Source organism: Python bivittatus, unplaced genomic scaffold (assembly GCF_059951505.1).
Source record: "Python bivittatus isolate LINGU-HERP-01145 unplaced genomic scaffold, Pbiv_v1 ctg000520_np1212, whole genome shotgun sequence".
Classification (NCBI taxonomy): domain Eukaryota; kingdom Metazoa; phylum Chordata; class Lepidosauria; order Squamata; family Pythonidae; genus Python; species Python bivittatus.
In genome coordinates this window covers 2,829,126-2,846,616 of record NW_028277080.1, presented here as the reverse complement: position 1 = coordinate 2,846,616, position 17,491 = coordinate 2,829,126, and the positions used below count along the sequence as shown (strand labels likewise).

The window sequence follows — 17,491 nt, the reverse complement described above, 5'->3', positions numbered from 1 at the left end:
AGGCGGGACTAAGAACTCACAGCCTCTGCTTAACCACTAAACCAAACTGACTCTTGAGATAAGGTTAGGCTGGCATAATTTATTTATAAATAATCAATCCATGCTGGCTCTTGCTGTTCCTATCCAAGTGCTCACAAATATGCTGTTTAATAATCTGTTCAAGGGCATCAAGCTGATAGGACTATAATCATCTGGGTCCTCCCCCCCCTTTTCTTTTGAAGGTAGGAACAACATCTGCTCTCCTCCAGTCTTGTGGGAGCTCACCAGTTTGCCAGGAATTCTTGAAGACTACTGAGAGCAGTTCTGCAATCATCTTGCTAGCTCCTTCAATACTCTAGAATGTAATTCATCGAGACCTGGAGACTTGAGCTCATTAAAATTCTTTAGTGTTCTTTTACCCTCTCCTGGTCTATCCTGAGCTGTAGCTCCTTCCTTCCATTTAGTAGCACAGCACACTAGTAGTAGCACACTAGGGCTTCATTTTCCTCCTGAGAGAAAAGAGATACAAAATAGAAGGTACAGTATGAAATTCTACCTTCTTGCCATCACCCATGACCAATTCACCCCTTCCTCACTGCAACAGACCTATAGCCTTTTTTCTTTTCGTTTAAAAAAAAAAGCCTTTTTTGTTGTTTGGGGCATTTGTCACAAGCTTCAGTTCATTCCAACTTCAGCCTTTCTGGTGTAGGTTCTATAGTTTCTGGTGACAGCCTTCTTTTATTCTTCATTACCTCCCCCATCCTTCCATTTCATATACGTGTCATTTTTAATTTACAGTATTTTAGAAAGCTCTGAGTTTATCCACCCTGGTCCTTTAACTGTCTTTCATTTTGTCTTCTTGAATTTTAAGCCAAACTTCATGCAAAATACGTGCTTCTGCTTGCTGTTTCCACTCTGGTCTTAATTTCTCCTTCTTTAAATTCAGTTGAACACTTGATCAAAGTACAGGTATCTGTTGACATAGACGCTTGTGAGTAAAATATTTGAGAGTCCCAGGTAATGACTTCTCTCCAGTGTTGCATGCCCATTACTGTATGTAAGATTAAAGAACTCATCATAACTTCCCAAACTGGTAAAGCACTTGGAGTCATGTTGCTTTAAATAATATTCAGACCTCTAATTGGAGGATTGATTGACAGAATATGTTCTAGAAAGCATCTCCTCACTTCTGTGTTCAACCACATCTCTGATCTGCTTTCATTAATAAAAAGGGGTAGTGAGAGAGAGTTCAGTTTGCCCTTTAGAACAGAGGTGTGAAACCTAAGGCTCCAACAACTTTCCAAAATTTTGGATGGGACCCTCAGATTCCATCAAATGTTGCTGCCAAATTGCAGTTTATAATGTAAAAGAAGTTAGAAATTATTAAATATATGGGTAGCAAGCATGTATATTTAACTGTAATTAAGTTTAAATTTAATTAATTGTATCAATTTTTTCACTGTCATCTTTACTTTTTGGAATACAGAACCACTTTGCATGGGAGTGCAAAATGTTACCTTAAAGTGATTGCTAGAATGTATCAGATATTGATAAAAAAGAAACAAGAGTCTTGTGACACTTGAAGACTTTATTATTTATCAGCTTGCATGGATCACATTCCACTTCATCAGATGCATAGAGAATGGTTTTGAAAGGAGAGATAAGAGACAGAATAAATTATTACTATTAACAAAACAGTAATGTGATAGTTTGGTGTGACAGAGATATTCTTGCACTGATAAACTAGTGGGATTTCTCGTGTTACATTTTCTAATGCATTCTAGCTCAGTTTAATAATGATATAGGCTTTATCATTCTTCTCCTGGAGGGTGGTCTCCTTGAGATCAGTAATGGAATATCATAAGAATTGAAAGCCAACACACTTGGCAAGCGTCAGATTGGTAAAAGCTCCAAATGCCTGGTGTCCAGATATAGAAGGGATATAACTTACTCTCACTATACTCTAATAGGAAATTTTTATTCACTAAATCCCAGTGCCAGAAGCTGCAGATATAAGTATCTTTCCAAACTAATTAGGGTGTACATTTCTACCGAACAAAAAGAAATAATCAGAATGCACTCTTCATGTTAATGTTGCTCTACAACAGGGTGAGTAGGTTAAATCATTCTTCTGCTTTGTACTGAGCAGAGCATAGAGATAAATATTTCAATAGATTAGCCACTTAAGGGGATCAGAAAGGAATAGATCACATTTCCTATTAATGAAATGATTGTGGATGATTCAAGTTGGTATAAACTGAAACAGTAAGAAAATGTTTTCACTCAGCCCTTAATAAATAAATGTTAACATTATTTGGAATAGTACAGTATCAGTATGCATAGAATAAATCAGGAGGAATATTTGAAATAGTTTTTGGAAAAGTGTTTTTCTTCATAATTAATATAACAAAACATATAATTAGAAGAACGGTTTAGTCTGAGAGAAGTTCATGCTGGTCAAAGTATGCAAAATGCATCCATCAAAATGAATGTGGGGTTAGAACATGAAAAACTAGTGCTGGATTTTTATTTACCTTAGTAATGATAGTAGGACATAAAATTATGTATGGTATTGTAGGAAGCGTTAACGGCCTGTTGCTTCTTTGCTTCTGTACCTCAAGCTTTTGCTGACCTAGTGGCTGTGTGGCTAAGGGTCAATCTAGATGCTAAAGTTATAAGGTGCTAAACAAATAAAAGTTATGCTGATTGTAAAGGGACATTTTAACAGTTTGCAGAGTTGCAAAAAGAAATGGGAAGATGTGGTTAAGCTAAAGGCCAAATGTCTTGCTTGCTCGTATCAGAGGTCCTGAAAAGGGGAAAGGTCTACAGTCTTCCCCTTTCCTCCTCCCAGCTCCTAGACACATTTCCTGAGCTTGCATGAACTTTTGCACCTGCTCTTGCTTCTAACCACACAATGCAACCACGTCCTCTGCACGATTTGGGCAAGCTAGATAGCAATGCCTTATATAAGGAACCCCTGGAACAAGTGAGGACTAGAGACTTGACTATTAGTTTATGCTGCTAAGCTAATGTTATGTCAACCTTAGAAGGCGGGCACACTTGTGTGTGTGGCCCTCCTCCTAGATGCTTCCTGATGACAAAAAGGTATAAAAGCTGTTGTAAACTGTTCTAGGTGTGGCTGTTCTCTGTCTTCTCTCTGCCAGCCGGACAGAGAGTGGTCCACCCTGCTTTTCTCTTGGGCAAAATAAAAGCTGAACTTTCTTTGGAAAAACCTCGGTCTAGAGTCTCATTGGAAAGTATAGATTCTGGGCTACAAAACCTTACAGTATAAAATGTGAACAAAGAAAACCTTTATCCCATTTTCACAGTATCACCACTTAGGTCCTTTAAAACTACAGTCATTGCAGGGAGTTTCAGGACCCATAGAAGAAAATGCTTTGGTGCATAATGCATGGTTAAACAAGGAAATTCACTGCAGTCAAAAGTGATGATGGTCGCCAATATAGAGAATTATGAAAGGGGACTGGGAAAAAAATTGAAGGAGGACCTTCATCCTCCTATCCATGATTGCAAGCTTCCTGAAGCTATGAAGTTGGCTACTATATGGTACAAAATGCTGGCCTAGATATGTTTTGGGCAGGATTCTTTTTACTTTCTTAAAAATAACTGCACCCAGAACATGGGCAGCCCTAGATTTTATGGCTATGTGGTGATTTCAAGGAGGAAGGGATTTACATGAGAAGAGAGTGAATGTGTTTGCCTTTTAAGTTCATGCTGTTTCATTACGCCATCTTTTTTATTTTTGTAAAACAAGAGATCTTTCTTACTCTTGAAAACAAGTATTGTTTAAACTTCAAGGATGTTTTTAATAGAAAAGAAGAACCCATGAAAGACTTTCGTGAAACTCAAACAGTAGCTTCCTATTTTGTAAGCTTGGGTTGGTCCTGATGTTTATTTCACTGACCTTTTAAATATAAACTTAGGAGAGTTTTACAGTGGTACTCCTCCTGTCTCCGGGGCCAGTTTCAGTCAGTGTTGATTGGTGGGGAGGGATCGTTCCCCAGGCCCCTCCTCTGTGAGGTGCCCCAGGGTTCTACTCTCCCCACCTTTTCAACATCTACATGAAATCACTGGGTGAAGTCATCCACTGGTTTGGGGTTTGGCATCATCAGAATCCTGATAATAACCAGTTTTATCTTTTGACTCCAGGCCAGCCAAATGAGGCTGTCAAGATTCTGTCCCAGTGCCTGGAGGCTGTGTGGGTTTGGATGGGAGAAACCATGTCCAGCTCAATCCTATCAAGACGGAGTGGCTGTGGGTGTTTGAACCACCCAGATCTTTGACTTTGGATGGGGGGGCGCTCCCCATGGGGTCTTCCTGGACTCACAGCTGCTTAATGAGCAGATGGCAGCTGTGGCCAGGAAGGCCTTTGCACAGCTTCATCTGGTAGCCAGTTGCACCCTTTCCTAGATTGGGGTGCCCTTCAGACAGTCACTCACGCCCTGGTCACCTCACAGCTTGACTGCTACAATGTGGTTAACATGGGGCTGCCCTTGAAGACCACCCAGAAGCTCCAACTGGTCCAGAATGCAGTGGTGCAGGCAGTATGGCCATGCCTCATTATGCCCATGTAACACCTCTGCTTTGCAAGCTACACTGGTTGTCAGTTTTCTTCCTGGAGCAATTCAAGGTGCTGGTTGCTAGATATAAAGTCCAAATGGCATAGGGTCTGGTTACTTGAGGCACTGCCTGTCTCCCATAGTGTCTGTCTCAATCATCCAGTCTGGCAGAGTTGGTGCACTCCAGATTCCTTTGTTTAAACATTGTCATCTTTTGGGATCCTGGAAGTGTACCTTCTCTGTAGCAATGCCTGCCCTCTGAAATGAGGTTCCCCCAAGATTCAAATGGACTTTGAAGAGGGCGATTGATGAACATTCACAACCAGGCCAATGCCAACAGGATATTGGAAGATAAGCCCAAGGCTGGAAGGTATCCAATGGAAGGAGAGAGCATTGTCAAGCCTCTAGTAACAATTTACAACCATGAATGCTAGATTCTCACAAAGATTCATTAGTCAAGTTTATTGCAAGGAAAAAGGGGGCTTGTTACAGAATCTTGGAAACTGGATATTTGTACTGTAGCCTCATTTATTAATGAGTTTGTTAAGATGGGGCCTCTTTGATGATTTTTTCCTACCCAAGGGAACCCAAGTCAACTAGAGTTCACTGTAACAAAAAAGATCAGGTTAGTTTGGCATGATTTATTTTATGAATCCAATGCATTATTTTCTAAATGCTAATAAACCAATTGCTTTATAAACTGTTCCAGAGTTTTTCAGCTCTTCAGGCACTATACCTGTCCTCCATGACTGCAAAAATGGGTTCCAAGTACAAGTCTCTTGGATGTAATTGGCCTGTAACTTGTTCATAGTAGTCAAGTTCTTCCTATCTACCTCTACTTAACCTTGGGTTGTCACTCCGTCCTTTTGTTAGTTGTTCTGCTGGGGTCCACTGGAAGTTTACTTTTTGGCAGAAGCCTGAGGCAAAGGAACTTTGTCCTCTCCCTGCCACCTATTGCTAACCAAACATAATCTCCTAGGAGTAAACCCACCCCTTCCTTTTTTGACTGATATAGCCAAAAAAGCCCCCTTTTGATACTTTTAGTTTCTCTTGCCACTGCTCTTTTTGCTCTTTAGCCCATTTTTTGCAGATATTAGCTACTTGCTAATTTTTCCTGTACCAGTCCTTTAATTTTCAACTCAGTTGAAAGCTGTGCAGCCATAAGGTTCCTAAGTAGCCCTCCATTTTTCTACTTATAGGAATGGTATGTGATTGTACTTTCAATATGTTACATTTTAGAAGTTTCCATCCTTCCTGCACTCCTTTCGTCCTGAGGATTTTTGTCTATGAGAACTTCTCTAAGGTTTTTGAAACTGTCTCTTCTAAATCTAGTGTGCTCCAATTTCTCTTTCTACAACATCTATATGATTTTTTTTAGGTACAACCAAGTGTGCTAAACAAATAAGGAATGTAATTTATTGGGTAGTTTCTAGGATGGAAACTATATTTACATTACACTATAAACATCTGTGTGAACAGCAATAATCTCACTAAAAAGCCCATTGATGACCATAACAAAGCAGCAATGGTAAGAATTATTACTTCCCATGGTGGGCTAATTATCTTCTGTCCATTATCCTAAACAGAATACAAGTAGTCCTTGCTTAATGGCAATAGGGACTGGAAAATTGGTCATTAAGCAGGGCAGTCATTAAGCGAGTCACCACATGACCAGACCTGATTTTATTACCATTTTTATAAACGTTGTTAAGCAAATCACCTTGGCCATTAAGTGAATCATGTGGCTGTTAAGTGAATCCAGCTACCCCAATGGACATTTTTTGCCGGAAGTTGCTTAGCAACCACGTGATTCGCTTAATGACCATCGTAAAAATGGTCATAAAATCGCAATCACTTGACCATGGGGGTGGTGTGGCAGCTTGCAACAGTCATAAGCGTGAGTACAGGTTGTAAAGCATTTTTCCAAGGCCATCATAATTTCGAACCATCATTAAATGAATAGTCATTAAGGGAGGACTACCTGTATAAATTAAAAGACAAAGATACCCATTTGGCAAGCAATCTAAAATATTTTAAAATTTAAAAAATCAGAAAAGCCACTCAGTTTTCTTTGAGAAAGAGAGATAAGTACCAAGCAAGGCATATTAAAATATTCAACAAATCAATCCTTTAAAGTTTAACTAGAGTGAAATATAAATATACAAAACTATACAAATTGCTTCAGGTGTTGTCTCCAACCTTTCCATACAGATCCTACAGCACTGCATTTTAATTTATAAACATTCCATCTACCATTCATGGATAAAGAAATGATAGGAAGAATACACAGCAAGCAGAAAAGACGAATTATTTAAGGACATTCAGATTTGGCATTTTTTAATTTTTATGCTATGGAAAGAAAGAACCAAAATAAAATCTAAAACAATGCTTTAATGAAACCTGACATGCCTGTGGGTGGAGCAACAGGTATAAACAATATTTTCAGTCACAGTTTAGAATAAACTCAATCCAGGGAAAAACATTATGTTTATACTGCCTAAGCTTATTATCAAAAATGCCAGATTAAACAAGAGTCATTGTTAGAGTTTACTTGTATAGGACTGACATCAAATAGTATCAAGATTCCATTATGCATATAAATCATTAATAAATTAATTAACAGGAAAAAATACAGATCTTGTCCCTAAAAAAAAAACAATAAAATTCAGTTAGATTGTATCTTAATTAGAACTAACACAAATGTCACCGAATAGTTTACAAACATTTTAAGTTCTCCACAATCATTTATTGGGCTGACATGGCATAAAAAGTTTAGAGGAAAAAGGTATAAGATCTGCATTCAGACTCACTCTTAAGGTGGAGATTGCAGACTGAATTAATTATAACTTGAATGCTAAATGAAATAATAATGGCCAACTTCAGGTTTGAAAACACTTGCTATTATCTAGATCTGTTTCCAGGCTTAGTGAATGAGTAGAATTTAAAGTTGAATTTGGAAGATTTAATTTCATGTTATGACAAAAAAATATTTTTCCCACTGATAATTTTAGTAAACTAGAAAGGGAAGATGGGGAAGAAGATATATTGCTGTTAAATAGCAGCATTTCTTGAATGCTTATAAAGGCATCCTTTGTAAAAGTTATTCCAAGAGATCACTTTCATTATCTAGATGGCACAGAACTTGCAGTACTCTACTGTATTGAAAATGCTGGCTGGGGTTGATGGAAGCTAGAGTTCAATAACATCTGAATCTAAATAAAAATCAACATGACGGGATTCTGGCCAAGGATACACACCACATTCACTCTGCCAGGTTTCTTTCTATATGTATGTATGTATTTAAAGAAAGATAGACAGACAGACAGATATGCCATTTCAAAGACTCGGGAGTAGATGATATATATGTATTCATGCTTGTCCATGAACTAATCCTATCAAACAGAAAATCATTCACTAGAGGCAGAAGCCATAATAGAAAAGTAGAAACATAAGTACCTGTAGATCCTACCATCTTTCACAGATCTTGCAATGATCTCAGTAATAATACTGGACTCCTTTCTCCCTAAAATGCAGGGACCTTTCCATGTGAGGTTCCCTTCCACTCACTAATACACACAGACTTCTATATGGCTGAGAGCATTCCTAATATCATTCAGAAAAGAGGCCCTCCACTGCAGAAGTATTACTTTTACTCAACACTCAACAGTGGGATTGCCATTAATAATATGTGCTCACTCTGCAATGGAAACACTGCTTTAGAAAAGACTGAAGAGCCCAAACAAAAAAGATTAATCCACAAGCCCATGGAGAAAAGCACATCTGCCATGTGAAAAGAGGAGTCACAACAGTCTGTGAAACTGCAAGTGTTGTGTGTGAAAAAATGATTGCATAAGTTCACAAACATACTGCTGCTAATACCCTTAGTGATGCCTTATAAGAGCAACTCCTCTGTGACTATTTATCTTTTGTAGAGACTAGACAAGGCCCTAAATATATGAGGTATTGTCAATACTTCAACATGCTTAGAAATATATGAGTGAGGAAGTTTGGGGCAGAGTCTCACAAAAAGGCAATACATGTATGAGAAAGTCAAATGTGAATATGAAGAAAGGAAGAGAGGAAGGATATAATGTAAATAACTTTGCAATAAAGGGAATGGGAGAAATAAAAGGATTGGTAAAAATGTCTGATTTTTCATAAAACAAGGTTATATTATGTTAAACACTGTATGTATGCAATTATATATCATGAAATATGATCCATAACATAAAATGTGGCAAATAATGGCACCTGGATATATGCAAACAAAATAGCAGTTTGCAGTTTTGCTTTAGATGAACTTAAAAACAGTGAATTCTTTATCTTTTTCAGAAAGTTAGAAAATGGCAGGCTTCAAGAAGAAAACCCAAGGAAGGCACTAATGATGTCCTACAGCATAATGCAGGAATTGGAAACCTATGGCTTTCCCAGTTCTGCTGAACCACAACTTTCAGGAGCCCCAGCCACAGGCCAAAAAACAGGGAAAGTGCTACCAAAACCCAACAGTTTTGCTCCCAAGTTTTTGGTGGTACAATTTAGGAATGCTCTGAAGGACAGAAAAATGGAGCTGGTATAAAAATACAGAAAGGCACATTATGCTGTTATAACATTTGATCTTAGGCAGTGAAGCCAAATAAAGAAGGAAGTAACACATACTGATATTTCTGCATTTTGGAGGAATTTTGTTAAAAATAAATATATAGAGCTCAAGCACCTGTATGGGAAGAACAATATTCAAGTATAATAAATGCTAAACACAATACTAAAGAATTCCCACTCTGTACTCTTAGATAATTATTAGTATTATCACAGTGACTAAAGATAGTCCACTTCAAAGCCAACCTCAGAGATGAAGGGCCTTAAAACATCTCTAACATGTCACCAATGACAAAAAGTCCTGAAACATCTCAAGCTTTAAGAGTGTTCTTCCAGAAAGCAAGCTGTAAGAAGTCTCTATGCTAATTTCTCCCTAAGGCATTTAGTGATTTTAGCCAATAAGCATTTTCATGAATAATTTTCCAGGTACATTTTCTGTGAATGATATAATATAGGCAGGCCCATTCTACAGGACATCAGATGCTTGCTTCTGGTGTTATCCCTTCTTCCTATCCCAGAAGAACCTTTTGCATCCTGCGTGCAGCAACAATGGCTTCATCTTCTGAATCAGATTCACTTTGGGAATTAGAACTCTGAGATGCAGAACTGCAAGGGGAAGAGCACTCTGGGGAACAAAGGTAGTGCATCAGTGGAACACGGTACTTCCCACAGAAGTCGACAAATTTTATTTGGCGGACACAGCTGTCAAAATAGACTCCTAAAGACAGAAGAAAGGCTGTTTTTTAAACAGTGCTTGCAATTATTGTATAAGCATATACATACATAAGTTTCTATGGTCTATTCTCCTTATCTTTTTTGTGCAAAAGATCTTTTTAAAGTCATTACATCCTTAGCTTATGACCAATTCTAAATTGAATCAAATCAATGACACTAACGTCTCTCTTCCTGTTTGAGGGGATCTATGGCTGGCTGGTTGGTTATATAGCTGTCGACTGTCAGCTCTTTAAACATATCACTAGAATAGATGGAACTTATTCTCATCCAGCTACACACTTCTTTGGGAGGTGCAAAAATAAAATGGGAAATCAATGTTTCAGATTGGATTTAGACATAGAGAATAAAAATCTATCCACTTCTACTCAGAAATAAACACCAGTGAGTTCATTATAGGAGAACCAGGCAGTCCCGGTTGCCTTCATAACCTCAAGACACGTGGGTTATTAAGCAGGAAGCAGTGGGAGTCCCAGGTAAGGAGTGCAGAGGTGCTGCAGAGGCGTGGGGGAGGCCCAGCATAGGCTGCATGCAAGTTGGAGAGGTGTGGTGCAGTGCGAGTGCAGGGAGGCCAAGGGAAGGAGGGCACAGGGAAGCCAAGGGAAGGAGGGCATGAGCGCATGCAAGCGCAGGGAGGCTGAGGGAAGGAAGGCATGGTGCGAGTGCGGGGAGACCAAAGTTAGAAGGGTGCAGCGCAGTGCAAGCATAGGGAAGCTGAGGAAAGGAGGACATAGTGCGAGTGCAGGGAGGCTGAGGGAAGGAGAGTGCCAGCACATGCGAGTGCAGGAAGGCTGAGAGGAGGTGGGAGTAGGTCTGTGCAAGTGCAGGGAGGCTGAGGGAAGGGGGGCATGGCATGGTGAGCAGGAAGGTGGAGAGGACTCACCAGAGGAACTTGTGACATTCCCTGCCTGCTTCTCCACTAACTTTGCTTGTGGGAAGCCAGCAGGGAAGGTCACAAATGGAGATCACATGACCACAGGACGCTGTAACCATCGTAAGTGCGAGCCGGTTGCCAGGCGCCCAAATTGCAATCACAGAACTTTGCGGAACCAGTTGTAAATGCCACTTGTTCAGCGCTGTTGCAACTTCGAACAGTTGCTGAACGAATATTCAGTAAGCAAGGACTACCTGTATGTTTGGTTTTTTAGATTTAAATTTTTTGTTTCAGTCTTTCTTTTTGTATAATGTATTAGGGCAGATTGCTTTTTTTTTTTTAACTCCTGGACAAGGCTAATTTGTTAAGAGTTCTGAAGATTCCTATGCCAATATGGATATAAATTCATATCATTATACTCTATTATATAAAATCTATTTAAGTCCAATGTGTCGCCAATTCATTTCTAAGTTTTTTTTAAAAATTGTTTTATATTTTTTAATGTTTGTGCTATTGTTTTTTGTTGCTGATATTCTTAATGACTAGTTATTTTGATTTTTTTTTCTAAGCTTAGCATTTAGTAAAAAACACTAAAATGGTTCCTCAGATGTCTTGAAATAACTGCTGTTAATTTCTAAACTTAGTTGTCTCTTAAAAGCAGAGAAAATAATATACCTCCACACTTAGGATTAGGACAATTGCTGGCCAAACTCAAATATCGAAGGAGATTTCCAGGGAGATCACTAGCAAAATAAGGAATATTGCGAGTTTTGATGGTACGTCCAGCCAGTTCCTGGAGACTTGGAGGATTGTAGGTCAGTTCACGGACAAATCTCACAACCAATGGATTCCCACGCAAACTCAGTTCTTCAAGCTGAACTAGATTCAGAATCTCCCGAGGAAGGTATGTCAGTAAGTTATTGTGGAGGCTAAGAGAGCGGAGTGAATGCAGCCTGGAAATCAGAGACAGGAAAAACTACAGTAAGACTCTACAATCATGTACACCAAAATGAGCAACAAATCCTCCTCCAGGATGACAGGCATTATTTACCAATGAATTAAACAATGCACTCCTCTAATATGCATACTGCAGCAATTATAATAAATATAATAAATCCCAAGAGCAACTGCACATGTGCTAGCCTCAACTGCACGCTAGCTAGCTTCACATTAACTGTATTTGGCTCACATTAAACACAACCTGGTATCAATTAATAATTAGCACTAAATCGAATACTGCACTATTTGAGTTTGCACTAATCATGACCTACCTGTATTGTGTATAGATTAGCATGTAAAATTATTGTACAATTTGCTGACTGTGAAGCTGCAATGAGTTACAGCTTCTCAGCATATACATAAAATTGGGTCAATATACAGATGATATCCTCCTTTTGACCCAAAAATGCTTCAAAAGAAAATAGTTATCAGTTTTATAAGCAACTAAATTCAGGACACAGATATCAGAAAGATATTCAAAATAGTAAAATGGTTAAAAATACTCACTGTGCCAACTGAGGAGGAATACTCTGTATCCTGTTATCACAGAGGACTAGGTAACTTAGTGAAGACAGGTTTGCTAACTCTGGTGGAATGGAAGTAATGAAATTTCCTCCAAGGTACAAAAATTCTAAACTGAAAGACAAACAAAAATCAACACATAAAGTCTGCATCCATTTCAGAGTACTGATTTAGCATGTCAGTGGAACTCAACCTTTTATATATTACAAAATGATTGTACTAAAGAATTTTTAATAAATAAACAAATCTGAAAACAAAAGAGGAGGAAATTATTCATCAGGTTAATTTTCTCCAGATAGGTCACCGTCAACAAAAAAAAACTGCTGTCGAGAACATAATAATAGATGATGAAAAATAATTTCTTTCTCCCCCTCCAAGTTGTTATATGTGCCTCCCAGCAGAGGATAAGTGTTCCCTATTGAATTTCTATCTGCCAGATAATTGCTAAAGTCACCCAGAAAGGAATCAATACTCAGCAAAGGTTTACAAGGTCCTCAAAGCTATTGGCATCTGGCACACATAGAAGTTATGAAGCATGCATCATAAAGTCACAAAGCAAACCCAGCCTTTGTATTTGCTTTCCAACGTTGGACACAAGTATAGAAGTCATGTGGTTTGCATTGTGGCACATGGTTTGTCATTCCCTTTCCACCCACCCCTTTGCAGATACCTATGCTTAAAGCTGCCCTGCGGGAAGGCAGCAGACATCTGGATTACTATTTCTGATTGGTCATAATCCCACTTTAGAAGGCAACCATACCAAGATCTGCCCTCCATGGAGGTTCCAAAAATACCAGAGGATAATAAAATACCAAGGGAACACCCTACCAGATTGCTAAGGGAGATGGCATGATGACTTTCACCTCTTCTGCATCTATTTCGGTTGAAGGATTTGGGGGAAGCCATTTGACGCCTGATCCAGCAATGACAGCAGTACATTGACAGGTCTGACGGTAGGCAGGCATGCTTCCCCCCCGCCCCAGGAGATGCAAAAGGAAAAAGAAGAAAAATAGCACAAGCCATGGTTGGGCCAAGCCTAGGTGAACTCTGGTAAGCCTGAGTGACGCAGGAGGGGCAACTGTTGTGTTCCTCCTCAAATAAAGCTTTATGAACTTATCCTGAGCCCCATTTACTGCTGCTTCATCTATTACCAATTGAGAACTGGCATAAACCACATTGGTCCACATCAAACTAGAGGTGATTTCATAATAGTAAATTGTTTTTATGCCTCTTCAGTATATGGGAGAAAGAGAATTTTGTTCTTGAAGTGATACACAGTATATTCTTTCTTTTTTCTTATAAGTATATTCTATCTACTTATAAGCTCAAGTCATCACATAAAGACTAACTTGGTTGACACCAATTGGCACAAGGTCATCTGTTACGTTTCACATATGGATATCTGGACCTAGGTCTTTAAGTTCCAGCATTAAACTGTAGTGAATTTCATGGCAAAGTTTAGCGCTATCAACTACTCTTAATCATAGCAATTCAATATATAGCCACAAAGTTCAGAAATATACACCTCTAAATACACAAAATTAATTACCAGGTGATATTCTTTAAGTCTGAAGGCAACGCTTGCAACACCTTCACATTATACCAAAACGGAGAATAATAATGTCAGTAGAAAATAATAGCCAGTGAGAAAAATATACTGACATGACTGTGCCAAATGAGCTATAAATAATTAAATGGATTCTAAAAGAAAATGGAATTGTGCAAAGGATTAAACATATAATTTTCAAATATTACTTCCAACATTATTCTAAAATCATTTTCAAGAGGACCTTGCACTATTTTTTCTAACTTTACAGAAGACTCTTAAATATATAAAGCAAACTGACCACACTGAAAAGAGAAGAACGTGGGAAATAACAATGAGAGACTAGAAGAGACTAAACAAATTGTCCCTGGGTTGAAATATTGGCAATGGTGACTAGAAGAACAAGCCATGGGCTAAAATGATGAGAACTGAAATGACTGCACTTGAACTCCTGCTCCTGGAAGCTAGGCTTCCATTTTGCACTCTCATTTCTGGGACGTGTCCTCCCCTTCACAAAGTTTTTTTTTTACTTGGGCGTGTCATAATTCTATTGCTAGTCCCCTTCTTTTATTCCTGGAGAATAAACGACTATTCCTGTTAGTAATTGTACAAGTTAAATTGTATACCCAATGAGTGAAAGTGCTGAAATTACCTGCAGGACTGCCTGTTCCCATACTATAATATCTGCTCTACGTTCTTTTGTAGATTTCACTATGGATATAAGATCATTAATTCTGATTTTTCTGAGGCCAAAACTATAGTTATGAAACAAACTGCTGCTGGCATTGAAAAATACAAAACTCTTTGAATAGCCTGGATGAAAAAAAATATGAAGGAGCCTATTTTTTCATCAAGGCGATTCAAAGAGTTTTGTATTTTTCATAAATATTATGCTTGCATTTTAAAATATTTTTAAAGCCATCCAAATATGCTGTATTGAATGGTATTCAACAAAACTACAAAAATCCAATGGCTACTAAATGGCTGTAGAGATAGGGAAAACTCTCAGCTGTCTGCTGCCATCTATCGGTTGTCTATATTTTAGCAGTCCACTAGTCCTGATATAAATGTTCTAAATAACTAAAATAATAGTTATAATAATCCATTAAACTCGTATCACACCAATCAAACAAAGAAATTACAATAAAATCAGTAAAACATAAAAGATAAAGATGGCAAGTGTGATGAAGCGAGGGGTCTCCCTCTCCCTCGCCAAAGGCACGGGCGAAGAAGGAAATAATAAACCCACCTTTTTCAAGAGACTCCTGGAATTTATGTACAGAAAATCCCCCGATTATCCACGCTCAAGAAAAACAGTGAATGAGCTGATGCCCCACTTGAAATAACCTGACAGTATAAAACCACTGAGGCCTTCTAAAAGGTGCATCCCTTGACTGAAGCAGAGGGAAGAGCTCGCAGGAACAGCAGCAAACCCCGCATTTTGCATCGTGGGGACCGGTGCAGCTCCCGCAAAATGCAACCCACGCTTCGGGTCGGCAGGTCACCCACGGCGGCTTCCCCGGGAGCCTCTTGGCCCCTTCTCCGAGCCGGCTCACCTGCTGAGCTTCTGGATAGCGGGGGGGATGCTCTGGAGCCGATTGCTCCCCAGGCTGAGGCTCTGGAGGCGGGAGAGGCCCAAGAGCGAGGCGGGCAGGTGCGTGAAGCGGTTGCCGCTCAAGTTGAGGACGCGCAAGGACCGGCACAGCGGGGAGCCGCCCAGGCCCTTCGGGAGCGACCCGGGCGACCCCAGCCGGTTGTTCTTCGCCAGCAGCGTGTGCAGATGCGCCAGGTCCAGCAGCTCGGGGCCCAGCGCCGACAGCCCCGTCCCGCTCACGTCCAGGACCTCCAGGGCCGGATACCAGCCGCCCAGCCCCGCCGGCAGCTCGCCCGCCGGGGACAGCCACGAGGGCGGCAGCACCAGGCGCCGCGAGGACGACTCCGCGGCGCTCCTCGGCCGCAGACCGCCTTCCTCGCCCGCTCGTCGAGCCTGGGCTTCGACCTGCCCTCCTTCCTCCGCCATCTCGTCTGGAGAGAGCCCCGGAACCTGCATACGATCGCGCTCGTGGGGCCCTGAATAGCAGGGCGTCAGAACGCGTTTCGGCCGCTTCTTCCTGCAATCGGTCGAGACTTATACAGGTTCCCGGGCCGCTCCCGCGGGAACGGGGTGGGCCGCTGAATGCGGGTGTCTCTGATTCGGCTGTTCTGATGGGCGTCCTGGGAGTTCAGGGGTCGAGTCCGCTGTCAGGGACCTCCAGGCCATTTTTCCACCGCAGAGTACTGTAGGACTTTGGCTGGCGCATTTACTGCAGTCCGGGGCAACTGTTTCTTGCAGTGTACTTTGCTGTTCAGTATGTATTCCAATCAGAAACTATTGGATTTTAAAATTTTATTTATTTTTGCAACACCACTTTTTCATACTGTACAGCTGACAACCTCGCATGTTTGTTTTTTTCCCCCCCCCCCGAAAGAGACTCCCATGTTTATAAAAGGAACATAGGAAGCTTCCTTATACTAAAGCAGGCCAGGGGTCCCTCTAGCTCAGTGATTCTCAACCTTTTTGAAGCTGCCGCCCCCCTAAGGAGCGGAAAATTTTTCAACGCCACCCTTTGTGAAAATCCTGTAATTTAGGGTATGGGGGGGGGGGGAGTTACTGAATTATAAAAGGCAAAAAATTTAAGTAATTTAATTCGAACAAATCCAAACTTCAAGCATGTGGAACTGTATTGACACTTCTTTTTATTAACCGACATTGTTGGCAGCTGCAAAATATGATGAGGGAAAGATAACTGTTTCTCAAAATTAATAATTCACGACCACGATAAAGAACTAATAAGCGCACTTACCTAGCCGACTGGCCAAATAAACAATGAAAGTAAATCGAAACTGAGGGAGAAAAACAAAAATGAAGCGAACGAAAAGCAACTCAAGAAACACGGGTCAAATCAAACATTCATATTGAAAGGACGCTCAACGCACGCACTGCGATTAATCGCGCGGGAAGACAGCTGTCGCATGCGCTGTGCTGGTTGGGATCGGAGAAGAATCGTACTGTCGAGTTCTTCAAGGTCAGCCTACCTAGAATACAAATTCGTCTCACCATTCTTAGAAGTGCGTGAGGGCAGCCGTCACGTAAGTTCGTTTTATTGCTGGTACAAATGGTGTAAACCGGATAATCGATTTAATAAATTTGGGGGGGAGTTTTAAAATTAAGTGCAAATGCCAAAACATGCTCATCGCCCCTCTACCGCCCAAAACATGCCCACCGCCCCCCTACCGCCCAAAACAAGTTCATTGCCCCTCAGCATCCTCCCACCGCCCCCCCAGGGGGCAGTACCGCCCCTGTTGAGAACCAATGCTCTAGCTGGATGCTGTGTATAGACAATGTACACAATTCAGAGGAGCAGTTGAGGGCCTTTCCAGGTAGAGCTGGTGAGTCTCCAGTGTGAAATCCCTGGGATCTACTGCTAATCGGTGTAGTCCAGAGGGCTCTGCAACCTTTGGCAGAATTCCTGTGGAAGTGTATTCAGTGCATCCATGTATATGCTTAAATGATGTGAGGAGTGTGTGCTGAGCTTCTAAGAAGTTACAGCATCTTGACACTTCCAGTAGTGGGTTTAGGGGGTGCTTTCCTTATTGCACAAAGTTCCCCTCCAAATCATTCGC

At 40.5% G+C, this 17,491-nt stretch overlaps 1 protein-coding gene across 1 annotated transcript; it reads right to left on the bottom strand.

The window, feature by feature from the left end:
• Positions 1–5,006: 5,006 nt before the first annotated feature.
• LRRC58 (leucine rich repeat containing 58) lies at positions 5,007–15,899 on the bottom strand. The gene is made up of 4 exons (XM_007424165.3): positions 15,385–15,899; positions 12,268–12,396; positions 11,437–11,714; positions 5,007–9,873 (listed from the first exon to the last, which is right to left on the bottom strand). Exons 1-4 carry the CDS (start codon positions 15,876–15,878, stop codon positions 9,665–9,667), a joined length of 1,110 nt encoding a protein of 369 aa, XP_007424227.3. The 5' UTR covers positions 15,879–15,899; the 3' UTR covers positions 5,007–9,664.
• Positions 15,900–17,491: the final 1,592 nt, after the last annotated feature.